General features: G+C 33.5%; 1 protein-coding gene across 13 annotated transcripts in view; it reads left to right on the forward strand.

The window, feature by feature from the left end:
- Positions 1-1632: 1632 nt before the first annotated feature.
- The window catches only part of LOC123698590 (protein unc-13 homolog A), a 51341-nt gene continuing 30236 nt past the window's right edge, over positions 1633-22737 (forward strand). For 3 of the 13 annotated variants that reach the window (XM_045645285.1, XM_045645295.1, XM_045645288.1), the window contains exons 1-11: positions 1633-6996; positions 9051-9094; positions 9183-9273; positions 9912-9920; positions 10492-10566; positions 10781-11000; positions 13151-13283; positions 13548-13654; positions 15105-15246; positions 15678-15804; positions 16467-16607. In XM_045645285.1, the coding sequence (XP_045501241.1) occupies positions 2479-6996; positions 9051-9094; positions 9183-9273; positions 9912-9920; positions 10492-10566; positions 10781-11000; positions 13151-13283; positions 13548-13654; positions 15105-15246; positions 15678-15804; positions 16467-16607 (5607 nt within the window). In that variant the 5' untranslated portion in view covers positions 1633-2478. Of the gene's footprint in view, positions 6997-9050; positions 9095-9182; positions 9274-9911; positions 9921-10491; positions 10567-10780; positions 11001-13150; positions 13284-13547; positions 13655-13788; positions 13896-15104; positions 15247-15677; positions 15805-16466; positions 16608-22737 lie in introns of all 13 variants that reach the window. The other 10 variants (XM_045645289.1, XM_045645297.1, XM_045645290.1 and 7 more) reach the window with 6 other exon arrangements.

A 22737-nucleotide genomic window follows, 5' to 3' on the forward strand; every position in this document is an offset into this window, starting at 1 on the left:
CGATCCAATTACAAGTTTGAATTTATATAACTTACTTATTGACATGACTTTGGAAAAGTGTCAATTAAAGTTGTAACAGTAGTGTAGAAAATATACACTGGATGTACCTATATATTTCTACTTTCTAAGTGGGTATGTTTCAAGCTATAGGTATGTACTATTTTTGAGTATATAAAATACGAGAAGATTCCTAAGCCTATTGTTTACCTTAACACTTCTACGATGCAAAATATCAGTACCGTTAGCAAAATTTACCTACAACACAACCTTATTCGACAGTTTCTTACGTCCTCAAATGCACACTATAAAAATCCCGAAATCCCTCTTTTTTCGCTTCCCAACTAGTGTCTCACAATCCCATTGTTAGTACATTCTTGAGAGACGTCGCGTCAAGCCGGTCGGGTTCATTAACCGCAGGCTGTTATGAAACAATCCTGAGGCTCCGGAGTGCAACATCTGGCTCCACATTTGAACACTTGCCAAGCGCATTTCTCTTTTCACTGCCGCTCTTGCGTAATAATCTTTCGTTTGTTCGCACGACGCGCTGCGGCCGATGTTGGCACGCGTTTACAGGCTGACATTCTGATTGGTGCTTATTGCGAAGCGATGGAATATTGGCTATGAATCTGTATTCAATAGACGCTTCTATATAAACAATGTTTTGGAGAATTGCTTGCTTGAAAGGTATGCTTCTGATTGGATGAGTTCACGAGTTCCATGTGTCGAAGATTCCTTCTATGCGAGTAAAAATCATTAATACATATATTTTTAACCGACTTCAAAAAAAATGGAGGTGATTCTCAATTCGGCCGGTATATGTCTTTTTTAATACTTAAGTTTACAGTATACACGTAGTAAGGTTCAATAACAATAAATATAAGAAATCAACAGAGTTTGAAACACAATATCCCAAAGCAACTATTTATTTTTCCTTTCTAGAATAAAGAATATCAATCCCTTGTTCAAACTTGAAACTTTGCACTATCGGGCTTTGATTCCAACAATGGGCGCATACAAACAACAAAACATCTAAATTCTTCCATTCAAAGTTATCTCTGGTCGGAATAAAGGCATGAAGTTAAATAGAATAGATCAACACAACGACATCGATGTTCAATTAAACTTTCTTCTTTTTCATTGAGTCTACAAATCCAATTAGTGTAAAGCCAAACTTCCAGCTGGTTTTGGCCTGGCTCCAAGCATTTCAATCAGAGATAGCCATTCCAAGAAACTTTATATTCCTTTACCCCATTGCTACTAATTTGACTTTGTAAAGACAGACCTTCCAGGTTGGAAACTTTTTTAAATGAGATTATCGTCCCACTTCAAAGAATATTCATTTGACCAAAATCGAAAGGCTAAATCACACATATACATGTACGAATCGCACATATACAGGCAATATTTTTGATTAATTAACACCGTATAAAATGAAACAATCGTATTGTTTTTATTTTCCTCCAGTTTCGTTCCGTTCCTATGAGAATAAACTAGAAATAAGATGTGCTTAATCTCGTTTCGTTTACGTCGGAAATACATTTTATATAATATATCATTTATTGCTACCTAAAAGTTACTGTGATGATCGAAGTGATAGCGATCACAAAATTATAAAACACTAACCAACAAATTTAGAAATTATGTTTTGTTTACCACCTGTTTAAAATATCTTTTTCAAGCGAAGCGGTGGTATAACTTGGTATCCTTTCTTACATCCCATCCTTCCTTTACCGAGAATGCCTTCCACCGCTGAGTTATGCTCATGTGGAATCTACAAAGAACCGCTTAGCTGCCTTACACCAAAGCACATTAACTACCAAATTCGAGCAATAATTTATATCTATAAACTATTAGAGCTCTATAGTACTACCCGCGTTGACTATTTTCTTTCGATATTGTTAAATTTTGTACTACAAATAAGAACACGAAGAAGGTATTCAATTTATAAATTGTACGTAATTTTAAAGGTGCGCGTTAAAATTATTATTGTACGAATATACATTATACACCTAGATTGTTGGAGCTTTGATTCAATACATTAAATACATGCACATTTTACAAAAATTCTATACGAATTCTACACGTAGTTAATGAGTTTTAACGAGGTATACTTCCCTTCCCCACTGATATGTACATAACAAGTTTATGCGCAAATCAGTGATGATGCTTCGTGACCCTAACGACATTTTCATTTACAGAAGTGAAATAATAATATTTAACAAAATATATTTTTGATGTAAATTATCATTCCGTCGAAGTACAAAATATATAATATACAGTGTTAAAAATATAAATTAGATTTAAAACAGTGTAAAAAAATAAACTAAACAATATGTGCTGAAACTTAAGTGTTACAATGATCTTAATAAAAACTGTGTGCGGCACAGGACTGTTTTGTGTGAAAAGTGTTAAGTGTAAAAAGATATGGGATGACTCATAGTGAAAGATGTTACATCCAGCCCACTTTTCGATCACAAGATGATGCACGAAATTCACGACAATGCTGGGGCAGGCGCAAGCGGCGTGATGGAGGGAAGCGAGGGCGGAGGGAGTGGGGGTGCCGTGGTCGATATGGACGATTGCGGCTCCCTCTCTCTGCCCCCTGACCTGCCCCCTTATTCAGGCGACTACATTATCAGTGATTATATGGAGAGGCTCGGTACTCGGTTGAATATCCTTGAGACAGAGCTAAAATACGCATGGAGAGCTTTAGATCTTCTGAGCCAAGAATACGTTAGAATGTGGGATCGCTTGGAGAGATTAGAATCATTACTTGCTGATCAACAGGGTGTAATATCTACTCTTCTAGATTTTTATACGTGTCGTACTGTAACATCTAGAGATCCTATGACCAGACTTGAGGTTATAAGAGAGATACTAGGAAATGGGACGATAGAAGATGGAATCGAAGAAGGTTTGGATATAGGCCGAAGTGCCATGCTTTTAGATTCACAAGAAGAAGTCATGGAATCGAATGAAGCGTTTTATCGAAGTTTAAATCAAGCATATAGAGATGATTACGTATGTGATGAAACATCCAGACCTCCTTCTCAACTGGACATGATTTGGGAAGCACCTGAGGAGAGAGAAGATATAGATACAGTACAAAACGTTTCCGGACAAATTTACAGCGCAACCGATTACAAGGATTACTGTGGCATACAAGGTGGACCCAGTATAAGCGACAGAGATTTAGTTCATATATCTACATTAAGTACAATAGATCAAATAACAGTCGATAAATTGCATGAATTAGATAGGTTGACAACTCAATTACACAAAGATTCGAGAGAGTTAAAAGACTTAAAATCTAGAATTATTAGCCCAGAGATAAAGATAAATACAGCTAAACACGAAAGAGATATTGAAGCTAAAGCGCTAGTCGAAGATGGAAATATTATCAACGAGCAATTAAAAAGTGTTTATTCTGGCGGCGATAACTGGGCTATTAATGATATGATGAAGAGTTTTGATGATTTTATGTTAACAACACCGAAAGAAAATATCGTTAAAGATAAATCTCCATCCAGATTGTCATTAGCTGAAAGTAATGCAGACAGAACTTTAGATTATTTACCTCCGACCCTTTCACCCAGACGAAAATTTGTACCAGAAAGAACAACAACTGAACCTTATACAACTGTAACTGGTCGTTTAGCATATAGCTCAGCAGTAGCAAATGCCGAGATAAATGCTGCTAAAGCATCAAAGTCTCCAAGCGCTCTTTCGAGAGATCGATTCGAATATGGATCCGATTATACAGTGAGTGATCTTGCCAGGTCAAATTATTATCCTCCTAAAGCTCAACAAACACTTGGCGATACTTATAAATCCATTAAAGACCAACCGCACTCACCTATGTCTATTCATGAAATATATGATGGTGGAGCAGATGATAGAATTGATGTTTCATATGATGACAGAATACGTAAATCACCAAGTCCACCACCACCTGCTCCACCTAATGGGGCAGAAATATTTTCAACCCTCGAAAATAATAACGAGTTATTAACAAAACATCAAGCCTTACTTTGTACAGGCATGAGTACAATACAAGCGGAAAGTATGAGATTGAGTCCCCGATCACCAAAATCCCCCAAGACATCTCCAAAACATTTAAAAAGAGAGAGCGCTAACATAGTGACTGCTAAGTCTGATTCTGGTTTATCATCCATGAGTGGTTGGTCAAGTCTAGAAAAGAGTCCTGGATCTCCGAAAACAGGACGTATTTCTCATACTCATGATGGTCACAAAATAAGAGTTCCATCTCCACAATCTATGCAAAAAAATTATGATGATTCAAAGCCATATTTAGAAACTTTAGTAGATTCATATGTGTGTGAAGATAAACAATTAAAAAAAGAATATATTTCTCATAAAGCTGAACATTTAAAAGAATTGCAAAACATGATAGAGTTCAATAAATTACAGGAAAAAGTTGGTAGTGGCTTTCTGAAGAGTGATATCCATTTTTCGATGCCAAGTCAAACTGCCCCAGGAAATGTAGGAGAGTATTATTACGGTAATGATGCTCCTTCCATATACTCAGTAGCAGGAAACAGACAACCAATTTTTACTACCGTGTATAGCACGCCTAGAGGAATGCTTTCAGAAGATAGAAGTTTTTCCGATTTAATAGATAGGAACGAAATTTTAGATACAGATTCGAAGCAAGCAATTGATCCATACCCCCCTGAACCTAGCTATCATGCACAAACAGTTGTGATGTCAGCAAATAATGTGAATAAAAAAGCATTAACTCGAGCAAATACAATGACCGGATCAGATTCGAATTTCTATCAAAATGGTTATAAAGTGACAAACCACCGTGCCGGCTTTCCTCCAGGTAATCTGACGGATGCTTTATCATACTATCCAACATCTAGTAGATATGACTCACCGAAAAGGACACCATTAGAAGAGCGTATATCATGGCAAGGAGGAAGTCGCTCCCCAACAAGCTCTGTGGAAACATCTAGTCTTAAATCTCATTCGCTTAGCATAGCAGAGAGAAAACAATTTCAAAATCAACTACAACAAGAATATTTTAAACAGCAGCAATATGACCAACGTAATGGAAATGTAGTTTGTGAGGAACAAAATTACGAAAAACAAATTGCGGAGCACAGTAAAATAAGACCTGATCAATATATGGACTCCAGTGGTATACTTGTTTCCGAGTCTGGCTATTTGTCGATTTCATCTAATTTAAAAATTAAACCACAAGATAAACAAAGTAAAAAACCAAAAAGAACTTCATCACTAAAATCAGCTATGTCGTCAATGAGCCATTGGTTGCCAGATTTGCATTTACCTAAAAAACATCGGTCACATTCTTTACCTTCTGGAGTTGACGCAGTAGAACAGCAACAACAACAAGAAAAAACTTTAAAAGAAAGGCTTTTATCTGCGCAACGCCGAAAGAAAAAATATCAATTAGTTGCCTCAATGTCTGGTTTACTACAAAAGGCAAGAAGAAAACATCAAACGAGTCATCAATCGTTATCGGATCCTGAAACTTCAGAAACGGAGTGGTCTGGAGGGCGATCTAGTGCTCAATCAGAAGACAGCGATAGTGTATTTTCTGACTCTATTCATGAGAGTAATATGTTCACAAAAGTTCCGACAAAGTTAAAACAACGTAAAGTTAATAATCAAGAAATAATACACCAACAACAAATGATACAAGATCTACAGCATCAACAAGCAATGCTGGAAGGTAATGGTAAAGAATGCATATTAGAGGAAAATGAAAGATTTCCATCTAGTAATGGTATACCCCGTGACAAAAGTGATGACATCGATTTTCATTTTGCTCGTGTTAGTCAAATGAATAAAGACAACATTTCGGAAATAGAGAAGCTAGATATCGACACCGATATATCAAACGTGGATCCATTTGAGGATGAAAAGGAAGATAGTCAATCTCCGACAGCAATATTTGCAACAGTTGGAGACATGAAAAAAGCCTCGATAGCCTCGGATGAATCCCAAAGTGAAAATAATAAATCTTATAGCGGGAGTTCTCAAGAATTCGCTGTATCGCGAGCTTTAGGTAAATATCGTCTTCGTAAATCATCATCTGTAACTGATGATTCATCGGACACATCACCGCCTAAAATCGAAACAAGTACACCGAATGAAATAATGGATGAACCAATGAAACAAAATGAGAGGAGACACAATAGATTGAGTCCGCCTGATGCGGCAAAGAGCACAGGTATTACAGTATCAGAAGATCACCATGTATATCCTGAGCGTAGTCCTTCGATACAGAGTGCTAGAGGAGCACAGAATAAATTCCAACCCAGACATCAGCAAAGTCTTGATATTCCTAATAAACACGACGATGATGATAGTCGAAGTACACATTCTTGGAGAAGTGGATCCCGAGTATCTTCACGGAGACAGAGTACTGAAGACAGTATCGATTCTGAAGATGAATGGTACCGGTATGAACTGCGTAAATTGGAAGAAATGGAAAATCAATCACAACAAGAACTAGAAAAAGAGAGTTTTCTGTTAGAAGAGCCAGTTATTGAAGAGGAACCGGAAGAAGTTTTGAAAGAAAAGATGTCGTATGTATTGCGAGAACTAAAATTGAAGACTGCACCTATAAAAGTCAAATATGACGAAGCTCCAACAGCAGAATCGTGGAAAGATATTACAACTTTTCCTGACATGGATGAAAAAATTGAAGAAACCATGTCGCACAAAGAATCTGATGATGATAAATCTTACGCTTCGTCGGGTTCTGGAGAAACTTCTGGGCCTGACAGTCCAGTACAGAGTGGTGACGAATTTGACGACGAGGAAGAAATGCCTCGAGAGCATCTAGAACCTCTACCAATGGAAACTCCACAACAGCAAGACGTTCCAGCGGGAAGTAAATGGAAACTTTTGAAGGCTCTCAAGGACAGAAAAGCAGAAGAAAAAACAACTGAAACACCAGCTGCCACAACACCGTCGACTGAAAAGGACAAAGTTAGCGCAGGTGTAAGTTATTTGATGCAAAAATTTCACGAAATTAGAGTTAAGAGTTAAAGTATTACAAGAACAATAATTTTAAGTGAAGGTTTAATAATTCGTTTAATGTGCATTGATTAAATTCACCACGAAATATTAATTAATAGTAAAAATTGCTTCAAAGATGCTGCAATTCGGTTTTATTATAGGACTATTATTAATAGGTAGTTAAAATTTGATTTCAGACACACTATTAGATGGCTTGGCTATTAACTTATTTATATTAGTTCAGGATACATCGCCCATTTTTGCAAGTGACTACTATCAAGCTAATTTTCCGTTTGTAGCTTTATTTTGATGAGACGCCCAATAATTTCATGTACGAAAGTCTCGATTGTGGTAGCTTACAGAGATAACAAGGATAAAAATTTTTGATTTGATGGTTCTCAAATATTTATTACGCAATTTGTAGGACAATATGTCTGTTGAATTATATAAACATTAACTAAGTGAAAACAAAACAGCTTGATAGTAGTCACTTGCAAAAATGGGCGATGTATCCTGAACTATATATAAAATATTATCCTAATGCTGAAAATTTTGAATACCGAGGTTGTGAATATTTATCTCTTACCCAACCAATATATATATGAGGAAAAACAAAAAGCTGTCAGTATACAATTCTTTGACACTTTTATACATTATATTATTATTGAATTTTATCTGTACAATTTTATTAATTGTATTCATAGAAGATAGGTGCTCCGTATGAATTAAGTATCTACTAGACATAATGTATAATTGACTAATGAAATAATACTGTTTCTAATATGAGGCAATAACTAGATTAACCGCCACAATATATAGGTATTGATCGAATAATTGTATTGCGAATATTTTAATGAATTTTATAATGAGTTAACGTGTTAAATGTATTTGTGTCGAGTCGTTTAATTTTGCTTGAAGTTTTTTACCGCTAAGGTTGTAAATTGAAGTTAGTTTACTTATTAGCTTGATGGTTATTACTTAAGGATATGAATTCAGTGCGAAGCGCTAGTTCTTACATATATTAGCGACATTTAAATATAATTCCAATCGTTTCAGAGGTACAAATCATTCACTACCATATCATGCCATATCGATACAAAAGTATTTACATAAAATTCGCTTCAAACAAATCCTTCAGCAAAATTGAATTTAAAATTATGAAAGCGGTGTCTATTTACAATGATTAGAGAATCGAAAATTTGTCATTCATTAATACATTATTGAAATAATATATGTCTCATTACTTTTATGTAATTAGGCCTAGGAATTACGATGCTAGAATGAAAATGTTACGTAGCTCTCGACACTTACGTAAATTGTTAAATGTTAGCTGGCACTAAATGTAAAACATTATAAATAGGAGAAATTTAGTAATTTCATACTCGATGTTATTTAATATGAATGATGTAGCAAAATTTACTATAAATCGAAGGCTTTTATGATATGGCCTGCAATGAACTTAGGGACTCACTGTATTCGATCCCGCTTTTGCAGAATATTATGAATTATTCAAATTCTATACTATGGCTGTTGCTTCGGAAAAAAATTATTTCAAATGAGTTAAAATTTTGTCTGTTATATGGGTTATTAAATGCAACCTCTTAATTCGTTCATAATAGAATAATAACATCGCGAGTGTATACCAGATTAGATCGTTGTTATTATGATATTAATTCTCCATTTTTATTAATACGATTTTTAATGTTATTTAGAATATAGGTACCTATTTCATTCTGATAAATTAATTATTTACTGATAATAACAATACACAAAATAACAATAAAATTGTCCATATAGTTTTATGTGATTAATTTTGAGATAAAAATAGATATTATTCAATTGCTGCCATTTTGCTTTGGGAACATTTTATTTACTTACTATTTTATAGTTGTTAATTGTAAAAATTAATTTATCAGAATCATTATTGTTATACATTTGTAACTGTATTGTTTTATATTTTATTTAAAATAAAATGTTAGCTTTAGGTTTTTTATGTATTTTTGTTTTTTAATTTATTTATTTATTTTTATTTTTAGAATGGCACCGGCGGATTCAACGAACAAGGTGGACGTGGAAATGGGTATGTCTTGTACTTTATAGCTTCTATTGCATCTCTATTATGGTTCCTATTTAATTATAAAAATAACAATTTATTTCACATATTTTAGGCATCCAGGGGATAATCCGTTTTACAGCAATATTGACAGTATGCCGGACATTCGACCAAGGAGAAAATCCATCCCGCTGGTTTCAGAACTTGTGAGTAAAACCTTTTCGTTTTCCGATAACTATCTGTATACATGCCCAAGGGGATTAGTTAATGTCTTTATCTGGCCGGTTTCAATTGACTATCTTAACTCTTGTGAATCAAGTTAAATGGAATTAGGGAACATAAAGGTAGATATTTGAAACTGACCGTTGATGTATATGGCCGCATCGACGTTCGCTTCCTGATGCTTAGTAACATTTGGCGCGTAATAAATGTTTTCTTCTGACGTCATATTATCTTCTTCAATGTACTCTACGAAAGATTTATGGGATTACATTTTATCATTGACCATACTCATATTGTTTGTCATACATTTTTTTGTCACCACAATGTTGTCATAACGTTGTACTCCCATTAATGTTTCGACTCTGTTTATAATGTGTTTTTACGTTACCTTCTTTCTTTTATGTATCAATGTTACCTCTTGTGTGATTTACTGTCCCTTCTAACTCATTACCTGTGTAGGTGGACGTATGTACATGTTTTAGAGGGCCTTACGACACTAAACCCGGAACGTATAAAATGATATAGAGGTCACCTTTTATGATGATTTGTAGATGTACAACAGTGAATATTCCTGGTTAATTAATGATATTGTTGCATTTTATCCCCAACCGTGGACCCGCAGGTTCTCAAGGTATATCTCTCCCAATAAACTTTCTAATTTCTGCATGCAGTTCTGGTATTGACGGCTTTATATATGCAATTATTATTCATAATATCGACATTATGTTGCTTGCTTATCGGCGATACGCATGATGTAGTTTTAAACTGAGTGTTGTGAAATTTCCAAAACTTAATTGGCACTCAATATTATTAAGAAAAACATGCACGAGTTTTATACACCTAAAATTGCCATAATATGGTTTTACTTTTTATTTAATTAAGAGTCACTACTTATATAAATTATTATGATAGTAGTAGATACCTATTATAACCTCGACTTCTTACTACAAAGTATGTTATTATAGTTTATACGCACGTTTTATACAAATATAGTATTTAGATAACAGTTATACAACACTTAATTTAATTAAAACACGTTGTTTTTATATTTATCATACTTTTGAAATATAAAATGGTTTTACAAACATTAAAGAGCTTATGAACAGCTTTAGGCATGCGTAGAATAATTGAGATATATTATGAGGCGGATTTTTTTTGTAATATTTTAATATTAATCTATTAAATAATGTGTTATTGTTTAGACCATGGCCGCTACTAAAAGGAATGCCGGTTTGACGTCTGCTGTTCATCGAGCCACATTGAACGACGAAGAGTTGGTAATTATACTTTTTGATAAGACGACGTTAAGCTTAAAAAATATAAGTCTTGTCTCAATATGCAATGTTATGTTACCAAATATCATTAAAAATATTTCATTAAATTTTACATTATTTCTCAATCATTATATTAATTTGGAATTCTGTGATATCAAATGGCGAAATATAAATATAGATCAAAAAATCAGCACCCTTTCAATGATATCTTTTACAGAAAATGCATGTGTACAAGAAGACGCTCCAAGCGCTTATCTATCCCATATCATCGACGACGCCTCACAACTTCGTCCTCTGGACCGCCACGTCACCAACATATTGCTACGAATGCGAAGGTTTACTCTGGGGCATCGCTAGACAGGGTGTCAGGTGTACAGAATGTGGTGTCAAATGTCACGAAAAGTGTAAAGACCTACTCAACGCCGACTGTTTACAGAGTAAGTATCGCTCGACGCTTTGTATTTTTAGCATTCTAATTGCTGTTTAACTAGGTCACGGTGTAAGTATTCAAACTCGAAATTTACATGTTAATAGAAGCCTAATTAAATTATAGTTTAATGTGAGCGGCTGATAAATTTGGATGAATAAATTGAGTAAATTAATAACGTGAGTAACGCTTTTAAAATTATAAATAATAATTATATTCAATTTCTTAATTAAATTTAACTTCCTCTTTTGTATTTTTAATTATTTATTACAGCTATATTACAAAAAAGCATTATATATAATTTTTGTATAGTTACCAATCAAACTAGTCAATGTATTAACGATCAAGCTTTTTTGTTATAAAGCTACAATTATTGTATTTGTATCGATGGATGTTGTGCTATTGGGTATGTATGTTGTAATTATAATTATTGATGATCGTTATCTCATTAGTAATTAAATCGAATAAAAACCAATACATTGACGTAGATTACTTTTGTTGGGAGCTGGAAGCGCTCCCTTATTAAACTCAAGTAGTGTCAAGTCTCACTCAAAGAGGTCACGCTCTGGCTAAGATCTTTGTAGTATAGCTATAGAACATTATCATTATTCAGACGAAAAAGTGATGACACGGATATATTTGAACGTGTATACAGTTTTAGAACTCATGATGTAAATATAGAAATATTTATAGATTTGAATGACGATATAATATAAGATTAGCTATAGATAGGAATTAATTCCGTGTTTATTTTGAATTTTAAAAGTAGCCAACAGAAAAAAGGTAAAGTTAGTGCTAGGAGAAGTTTGTAATAGTCAGGTATATCTTCATAGTTAAAAAAATAGGTGCATGGTAAGGTTGCATGTATGTCGCTATTTAATGATCAAACATTCTTCACAACAATAGTCATTAGTGAAGTCGTTGAGTCAACGAGAGCAGGAAGAATACGTGAATTGAATGAATTTTTATTAATTCTTGGTGTTTTTATTTTCTATAATTGTTGTGTTTTAAGTTTACTGTGGATCTCTTCCTTTCTCTTTTGTCAGACCTCATATAATAGCATGAGTTTTCCCTTTCAAAATCGGTGTTCGCTTCATCGGTATGCATGGCTATCGATCTACGGTTAACACTGTTTTCAAAATTGTATTCCCTATGATTGATTTAAACCTCACATGTGCACAATCATGCAGGCGGACAGTCGGTTTAAAAGTATTCAGATTTCAATCAATCGTTAATACAATTCGACTGCACGCCACCGTCATTCTAGTCTACACTTTAAAAGCATTTACATTTTTATTACAATTGTAGCAACACTCCCCTACACTATCCTCACATTAACATGACATTACCTATAGCTCTAACATGTACACGTGTCATTGTTATATATTATCATGTATATTAGTAATGTTTTTAAAGTGTAGATCATCACGTAGATAGGGAAACCGGCCCCATCCTCCGGGTTACCCCGCCAAGCGCCGACTAACAAAATCCTGAAACGGAGTTTATTTCTCTATACCCTACTTTACATTTCACACTGTGTAAACACTCTAACTGAATTGGCTAGACGCTTCACACCAGAGCCCTAATAAAATGGACTAAGAACGTGAATGTTTGCAATGTGTGCACGCAATCCACACCCTCTCCACTTTATATTATATGTGGTCTTAGTTTACTTTCAATGTTTTACGTTATAGTTTTCGCGTCTATACTTTTATTTTACTTCTCTTCTTGTATTATTTAATGTTTTAGATTCTGAAACTAAAATCTATAGCAGAAGATTGTAAATTTGCGACATAACTGATCAGACATGAAATACTTATACAGTGCGAATAAAGGGTATTAAAATTTGAGTTATGTCCTATTGCTATTTTAATTCGCTGTACTGGAAGCCGATAGAAGTGCAAATTGAAATGAAAATAGCTTTGGGATGTTTTTTTAATTGAAGGCGCCGTGCTCAGGTTTGCTTCGGCTGGCGCCGCTCAAGGTTTATGACTTGATCAGATCCGACAGTTTGATAATTGTGCGTTAAGTTTGATGTAACAAGTTGGAGTCTGGTTGGGTCGTGTCCTGTGAGAGGTCGTTGCAGGCCTGATTGCGGGGCGGGGAGCCCCCCTGGCGCAACCCGCGGCGACGAGAACAGTGTTTGCACCGCCTGAGCAGTGTGTTTCGCAGGGGCGGCTGAGAAGTCTTCGAAACACGGTGCAGAGGATAAAGCCAACTCTATCATCACTGCTATGAAAGAAAGAATGAAACAACGCGAACGGGACAAGCCAGAAATATTCGAGCTCATAAGGTATAAAATTAAATTTCATTTCACATTCAAGAGCTAACCGATAACTATCTCTTTGTGAATTGAACTCAGTTATATAATCTTTCGTTTTATAGATTTGCATCTGCTCTGTTTGGAGAGCTTTATGGTTCGGATTATTGGTAAAATTGACAGTAACTTTAATTAATTTAGAATTTAAACAAGCGAATTCTGAATTCTATTACTGTATTGTCGACTGCCATAACGCTCTCTCGGGATGGTAAATTGACACATTTATGTATGTAACAGACGCGTGTTCAGCATCGAAACAGAGGGGCATTCGGCGCACATGAGTACAGTGAAGCAATCCGTCCTCGATGGCACGTCGAAATGGAGCGCCAAGATCGCCATCACAGGTTGGGAGATGTGTCGTGGTTAACCCTTTCCTCCCCACAGGTGCAGGAGGCGCCAGGAGCGACGATGTTCCAGAACACACACAACACAAGCACGACACTAAATTCTCTTGTCTTTCGTTTCATGTGGCGACCAGGCGGACTTTTAACGTCGATCCCGATACACACATAGACACCCTCGAACAGGCCGAGCAAATTACTATAGAAGGAACTTCGAAATGGTCCTGCAAAATCGCCATCACAGGTTTGCAGTGGTCTTTTGCGGCTGCGAACCGCGTGCTCGCAAGTTTGATCTATTAGACTGAATCTTCGCCTGATTTCTCTCTACCACTATATATCTGCTCAAGTTTTTACTGCAACACTCTGATGAAGAGCTGAGCAAAGAATAGCTGCATTCAATATCGATAGCTCGAAACTTTAGCAGATATCAAACACATTATATGCAACTTTACCTTACTAACCCCATTCACGGTCAATAGTGCACAGCCAAATCACTTTATTGATAAACGTAGCTTAATCTCATTGACATGAGGAAATTCCACGAATCAACACTTCACTTGAAATACTTAACACAATTTTAACAAAATAACGAGTGAATAAACACATTTACCACCTTTTGTACAATACGTCGATACAATTTACACCAGCAAACGTGCATGAGTCACACGATTTTATGAATTAAATATTTTTGATTAATACTCGACTGAAGTAAGTATTACTCTGTTTAAACTTTAACTTATTTACACACTGTACCAAACGTCCTTAGAAATAAAAAGGTCTATATAAAATATACTTCGAATGTTGCAATATAGGCGAATGCGTTTAAAATTAGCGAAATAAAGCATGTATGACAATGAACCCCAACCTTTATAACTTCTGCTATCTTTCTCTTCTATCTACTTCAATTCTTTTTTCGATTCGTGAAAATTCCCACAAGATTAGTTTTCATCCCCGAGCATACTATTTTGACACTGAAAATTTCTCGGCAAAGTTTGCATTAGCGTTTACGATGTAGTCGCTATGTTTCGAGTTGTTTTAGATTTCGAGTTTGGGCATTCATAGTTGAAAGTTTTGGTAGATTTGAAGTTTGAGTCTTCTTAACCCCGACCCATCCTTATCACGGGATCACCTGATACTCATCAAGACAGGTTTACATTGACATTTCAGTTACAAGGTAAGTCATCATTATGTAATAAAAACATCAATTGGTAAACATGAGTAAAAGATACAATCGTGTAGATTCACGAAGCGCCTTAAATAACATTGATTTGCGTTATTAAGTAATTGCTTTTATTAATTGCTGCTTACAAAAGCTGCAAAAATGTATTTGATGAAGCCTAAAAATGTCGAATATGCGAAGCTAACAACTGTATTTAAAAGATGAAATATCCAATGTTCTTGCTCTTTTGAGTTGTTTTTTCGAGGGTTTCTAAACGGGCCCTTTTCTGGGCAGTTATTTGTGCCCAAGGATTGATCGCTAAGGACAAGAGTGGAACATCAGACCCGTACGTCACGGTGCAAGTCAGCAAAGTGAAGAAGAGGACACGGACTATGCCTCAAGAATTGAATCCTGTTTGGAATGAAAAGTTCTATTTGTAAGTTAAAGTTGTCTTATATATTTAAGGGTAGTTTAAATCCTCATACTACCTTGGAAATGCAATTATTATCCAATTAAATTTAATAACTCAATTAATTACGATTCATTACGTTGCTTAATGAATATTTTCACACCTGTCGTCGTGAATGGTCTGAATGTTATGTTATGGATATTAAAATCATATATTATTTTGGTCCAATTCGTATTATCATATTCTGCAATATTAAATGTTGATATAATATTATTTATGATAACAATAGACAACGTATTACTGATTCAGATTTTGTATTGTTTTCACTAATAAGCAATTACATTATTTTTCTATATATTTCGTATCTTGTCATCTATATCCCCTTAACGAAAACCGAGAACCAATTTACTATAATTCACTTATATAAAAACAAGTCGTAAATATTATTTCGTTTTCAGCGAATGTCACAATTCTTCAGACCGAATCAAAGTTCGCGTTTGGGACGAGGACAACGACTTGAAATCAAAACTTCGTCAGAAATTGACGAGGGAATCGGATGACTTTCTTGGGCAAACAATTATCGAGGTAAATATAATTCATTAATTTGTATGCTAATGTTTGGATTTCAGATATTTTGTAAGAGGAAAATTAAATCAAGTCAAGTCGTAAATAATGATAAAAGATTTTTGTTGAACTTGTTTTAATTACTTGGTAAATATACGACGTGATGTAAAGCAAACTATAATTTATTTTAAACATAATTTCGGTTCATATTATGCTAAAGTTTACCTCTAAACTGGTAATTAATCTATGTAAATAGCCGCTTTACTCCTCGTCAAATTTTGTTAACCGAAGTGAAAGGGTAGTTTGTACCTAGTTTGCGTAAACGTAATTTTGTCCTTTAATGACTAGCCGTGGCTACGTGTTTAGACTACGTGTATACCGGAATATGCAAACGTTTGCAAACCGTAAATTAGTTGTATTGACAATGATGCATTAGGCCATAATTCGGGTATCGTGAGGTGACATTAAATGGCTTGAAAATTCATAATTTTGGATTATTCCTATGGGTATTGTTAATCTCATTAATTGAATATAAGTCATAATGGTAGTAATCTTTTCGTATTTTATGATTTTCGATAATTTAATATTATACTGCATTTACAATGCGTATTACGGACAAGCAATATTTAAGACGCTGCACAGAACAATCTTATAGCGATTCTAATTAAATAATTTTACAATAGGTTCGGACGTTATCAGGCGAGATGGACGTGTGGTATAATCTGGAGAAGAGGACAGACAAATCTGCTGTCTCTGGAGCTATCAGGCTTCATATCAACGTGGAGATCAAGGGTGAAGAGAAGGTGGCACCTTATCATGTTCAGGTGAGTCGTTGTAATAGCTTCTCACATACTTAAAGGCATTTAAATGGTACTAAAGGTAAATGGGGATTGCTGCTGCGATTGAACGTCTTATATTTTGATACTTGTTTGATACTTGTGCAGGAAATTATACTATGTTAAAAATGTTATCGATGCGAACAGAATGATTAACTATTGTGACAAAGATCTTAACCTTTTAAAACGTTCGTAATACATTACATAAAAATATAATCCATCATGTTACAGGCAAGTATTTTAAAATAAAAATAGAATTGTTGACTTACTTAAGTATTTATAAAATGAATAATTGTTCTTTAATATTATGAACACTTTGTTGCGTGATTATTTTCAGCGTAAGAACTTACTCTTTTAAAGTTGATTGAAATGTTAACATTTTAAATAGGTACCTACATTGCAAAACTTCTAAAACTTTACGTTGCCATGAAAGGAATGTTACAAAACTATAACTAACTAAAACAGCCTCGCTACAATATTAAAACGTTAGCCGCTTAAAATACATTTGTTCAGCCAAAATTTGAATACAAGAAAAATATTATAAAGACTCTATTTAGACCATATTATGGGGAAGCAACACGTGGTTATGTTGGCATAATGCCACTGGCCTAGTGCCAACCTGCCGGTAATAACCTTCCCGCATAATTAGTAAATAACCAGCGAACAGCGTGTCTTACCTAAGCGGAGTGATAGCTTGAGTTATTGTGGAACGTCACGATTTACGTTTTTGTATGCTATTTTATTGGATAAGGTTCTCGACTAACTTCGCTAGATAAACAAAGATTTATATAAGGATTTAAACTTGGATCTGGATACTGGATTACTGACTTGGAAAGTTCCGAATAAACCGAACCAAACGTTAATTGATTTATAGTATAACAAATTAACATAGCAATTAAAATAAATTGTGAATTTTATTAATTGCTCGTTGTTGTTGACATTATATGTAGTTTATTTTTAGTGGAACCCAATGCCTAATGTTAATTTATAAACATAATATTACTTTATTTTTTAAAACATCTGACCAGAACAAAACAATTTCAAACGGGACACAGTTTGTTGTTTTCGCGCAGAAACAAATCCAATGTTATTAAAACTTACGACCAGCTTACGGCCGAGGTATTAAAAGTTTGCCATGTTAAGAACTGTAGCATACGATGGACTGAAATTCATTCAACAAATAATATCTGTTTTTAAACGAAAAATGTTAGTGCTAGTTCCGTTGCATTATTTTCTTTCGGATTTAATCTAATTCCATCTTACATATTTATTTGAAATAAATGTGTTTCATGAACATACAATTAATTAACTATATTGATAAAATATGAAATAATTTAAAACTAGCGGTCGCCCCGGCTTCGCCCGTGGTACATATTTCGCAATAAAAGGTAGCCTATGTCCTTTCTCGGGTATCAAAATATCTCCATACCAAATTTCATGCAAATTGGTTCAATAGTTTAGGCGTGATTGAGTAACAGACAGACAGACAGAGTTACTTTAGCATTTATAATATTAGTATGGATTTCATATTTTGTCAATATCATCATATTCAGTCTTTAAACCAAATACAGATATCTCTCATTTTACTACAACTTTACGTATAACAAATCAGTATTTTTCAATTTACACTATAGTTACTTGTTAATACAAATTCAAAGTCTTCATTAAAAGGAATACAATTACCTATTTCGTACCTTTTTATAAGTTCTTTACATATGTATTACTCTTTTATCAAACATAAAAATTTATAAATTCACTCAAATACACACAGATATATTTGAACAAACAAGTGAGCGAAGTATTTTAAAACTTTCTAGATTCTAAATTTCTAAGTAGCAAGTATCCAATTTGTCCCAAGGTATCTAGTATGAGTTGAAAAGTTTCATCCATCGGACTTTGCCTTACTTAATGAGTGGAATTGTTAGCTAAGTTAAATAGTGTTAAAGTTGTCAGTTGTAACGTACTTAGTGCTTATTTTCTTTTTCACAACATTATTCAGAGAATTTAGCTATCGCGTAGTGACCGGAAGGAAGTTAGCGCGGAAAGTTTATTTTTTTTTAATTATTAATATCTCAAAAAATTGCTCCTTAAATGCTCCATCAGAATCTGTAATTGCTCCACTTCTATAATAATTAGTTTATTTATAATTAATTTTTTAAAATATCCAAATACTGAAAACTTGATTTCCCTATAGAATGAAAAATATTCACTTTTCATAAAAAAATTTTTTGCAAAAAAATTGCTCCCGATTTGCTCTATCAATTACAAAAAAAAAATATTTAATTTTGATAATTTTTACAATAATTAACTGAAAACTATGTTTGCATAGTAAACTACTGCGCTGTGACGTCATCAATTACATGAATTTCAATTACATGAAACCAATTTTCATGAAATTTGGGCTATCTCGAGAAAATGACGCAATCCCGGAAATCCCACGGGAACGGGAACTATGCGGGTTTTCCTTTGACTGCGCGGGCGAAGCCACGGGCGGAAATCTAGTAAATAATATAAATAAGAAAACATAAACATTAAGGTCTACAGATATCGCTGCAGTGCTGATACATGTAAATATGGCCCTTATGCGTCGCAACGACAATAATTGATGACGTCACAGCGCAGTAGTTTACTATGCAAACATAGTTTTCAGTTAATTATTGTAAAAATTATCAAAATTAAATACTTAATTTTTTTTTGTAATTGATAGAGCAAATCGGGAGCAATTTTTTTGCAAAAAAATTTTTTATGAAAAGTGAATATTTTTCATTCTATAGGGAAATCAAGTTTTCAGTATTTGGATTTTTTTTTAAATTAATTATAAATAAACTAATTATTATAGAAGTGGAGCAATTACAGATTCTGATGGAGCATTTAAGGAGCAATTTTTTGAGATATTAATAATTAAAAAAAATAAACTTTCCGCGCTAACTTCCTTCCGGTCGCGTAGTGTATTAATAAATAAAATGTTTGAAGTTTTCAATACCTATCAATTATCATTTTATAATATAAAGTCGGTAAATAACATTTAGAGACTAGAAATTAAATAGAAAAGTTTGTTAGATTGCACATATTCAATTTGTTTTTTGACGTTCTTGATAGGTATTATTTTATTTTATGTCATTTTATTGAATGAAGTTTCATAAACTTTCTTTTTGTGGAAAAAATGTAACGAGTATTTTTTAAATAAGTTTTAACATTTCTTCTATTCCAATTATAAAGATAATTTAATATTGCTTTTCATTGCTTTCCATATCTTTAGTTGAGTTATATAAATGGACTCGCTTATGAAGTTGACGACACAAAACTAACAACAAAGAGAACTGTCAAGTTAAACGAACGGTTCCTTCGTAAATAACATATTTACAGGCTTAAACGATGCTCCTATAATATAACTCATATAATCGAATTTCATTTGTTCATATAAATGAAACGTTCTTTTAACAGGCAATAAATATTATACAGAAGTGACTGATGAATAAATTGCCATAAATCATACATTAAACCTATTAGCTTTATCGTAAAAATAACTCTTACCTTAATCACAGATTAATTACTAACATTTAATAAGTAACCTATACTTACTGTTAAGCTTCTATTAGGCATACGTAATTACTTGATATACCATGTTTGGACAGTTTTGTGTAAATTATATAAAATCAGCTAGCGTGAATAAGAAACTATGCTATCTCGAACTTTCTGCAACCCTAAGAAAAATCGACAATCTTGCCTCCATCAAAACTTTTCCACCAAATTCATAAACCAATGTTGTCAATATATAATACAGCATCACATCAATATCGAATGCCTCACGTAACCAATGAAAAGAAATATCTTTTGCGTATAAAGTTTTATTGGTTTGATCGAATTTGTCACCCGTCTCATAAGAATTCGTCGCAAGATGTGGAAACCGCGTGACAAATTTATTGACAATGTGCTCATACTACTTCTTTCTGTGGTGTCGCTGTGAGCCTCGCGGTCATATAAGGGCTTCTTGCGTGGTTACTGCTTTTAGATTTTATTGGTGTACTTGAACGTATACCGTATGAAAGAGACGTTTTTACAAAGTGTGTGATAATCGTTGCAATGTAAGTTTAATAAACATTGGTTACTAATCAAGCTTGTGAGCTGAGCTTTTAAGCTTTATTTGCTTTGTTAATCCAATATTTTACTTTTAACTATCTTGGAATTTTTGTCCATTTAATACTTTCACTATACGACTCTGTTCCTTTTTTTTCCAAACTTGATCGATAAATATGTACTTAGTCTTCTATTTTCAATGTAAATATATAAATTTACGTATATATTAGTAAATTTAATCTGCAATAACAAAACCGAAGGCTGTCATTTAGTATCACAAAATAGGTTAAAGACCTGTCGATTTTCGTCAATAGCTGATCAAATATACATTGTTGGCCTCAAATCGTGTTCAAGTCAAACAAATTGACGTTAATTTATATAGAATTTTGTTTGTTCATGTAATGGTTAAATGTAAGATTAAATCCAAGTTATAAATTCCATATTATAATTTCGGTATATCCGCGAATAGATATTTCTTTAGTAGCGGTAAATCTCGTTTATATTTTTGTTTATTTTCATAAGCAAAAAGTAATTCTAAGTATAAAATATTATCTTATCACCACTATCATAATTAAATAATTTTAATTCATATTATTACAATTTTATAAAATGAAACACGGTAATAACAGTCATCTATATGGTTACATAGTTCAAAAACTGCTTTAATCTATACTAATATTATAAATGCGAAAGTAAGTCTGTCTGCCAGTCTGTTACTCAATCACGCCTTAACTTCTGGATCAATTTGCATGAAATTTGGTTTAGAGTTATTTTGATACCCGAGAAAGGACATAGGATAAGTTTTATTCCAGAAATCCCACGGGAACGGGAACTATGCGGGTTTTTCTTTGACTGTGCGGACGATGCCGCGGGTGTAAAGCTAGTGTAAAATAAAAATGCATACTCAGAAACAGGCGACAACTAGAACATTTCATTTGAATATTGCATGTTTATAGTCTCATTCACCTAATGAATTAGTTTTATAGTTTGTGCACACGTCAAAATATGCTGTAGGTATAAACTTTCATGATAAATATTAATAAACAGCTTGTTATAATTTATAGAACTGTTGAATATATAAAAAATATGAATATATAAAATTATATTTTTTATTTTATTTATACACTTTATTGTACAATACCAGTAATAAAAAAACATATATAATTTAAGTTTAACATGAATATGGTAAGTGCACAATTGGCGGCCTTATTGCTTAAAGCAATCTCTACCAGGCAACCGTAAAAAATCATAGCATATAAACAAATGGTGTGTACCGGTTTACTGGTTTTATTGTTTTTTTTTCGTTTATTTAATTTAGTATGTGAGATATTATAGGGCATTTCCCGCGACAGTTTCTATTCGTAAATACAACATAGTGCCTATAAAATCGCAAAAATAAATTAAGATAAATCTAAAAGATTAACGCAAGTACGTACTGTAATAAAATCAGTACGCGTCTAACACTAATCTATGTAATTATCGGATTAATTATAATACCAGCTAATACCCATATTAACAGCACCTACGGGCTTACGTAATTAACAACCATGCCTCCCGGGTGTGCTTAGGTCTTACTGGAATTTACCGCAAATACTAAACTGCCATTGTTAGAATTAACCTCATAAATGTATGGGTAATGGAGCGTAATTCGTATTGATTTAAAGCAATTATAATACGGTGGGGAGAAACCGAAAACAATATTGAATATAGAGATAGATTAAACGGGTTATAGCTTTAAAGTCACGAGATAACCCCTTTTCAAAAGATATGTCGAAACTTTTATAAGGAGGTGAAAAATGTAACTACAATTTAAATAATAAAAACAAAGTAAAATTGTAATAAAAATAAAACATTTGTTAAAATATAGCATACGTATTAGTTAACGGAATATATTATCCAAAGCGCTAATTCAGTTTTCGTACAACTTTCTACGACGTTATTGGAATTATTTTTGCTACATACATTTCTACATTTTTAAGCTATTGCATAGCTTCTATCTTGCGGGCCATGAGCGCGGGGACCGAATCGAGAAATTCCGTAA

This window comes from Colias croceus, chromosome 16 (genome assembly GCF_905220415.1).
Source record: "Colias croceus chromosome 16, ilColCroc2.1".
Lineage (NCBI taxonomy): Eukaryota > Metazoa > Arthropoda > Insecta > Lepidoptera > Pieridae > Colias > Colias croceus.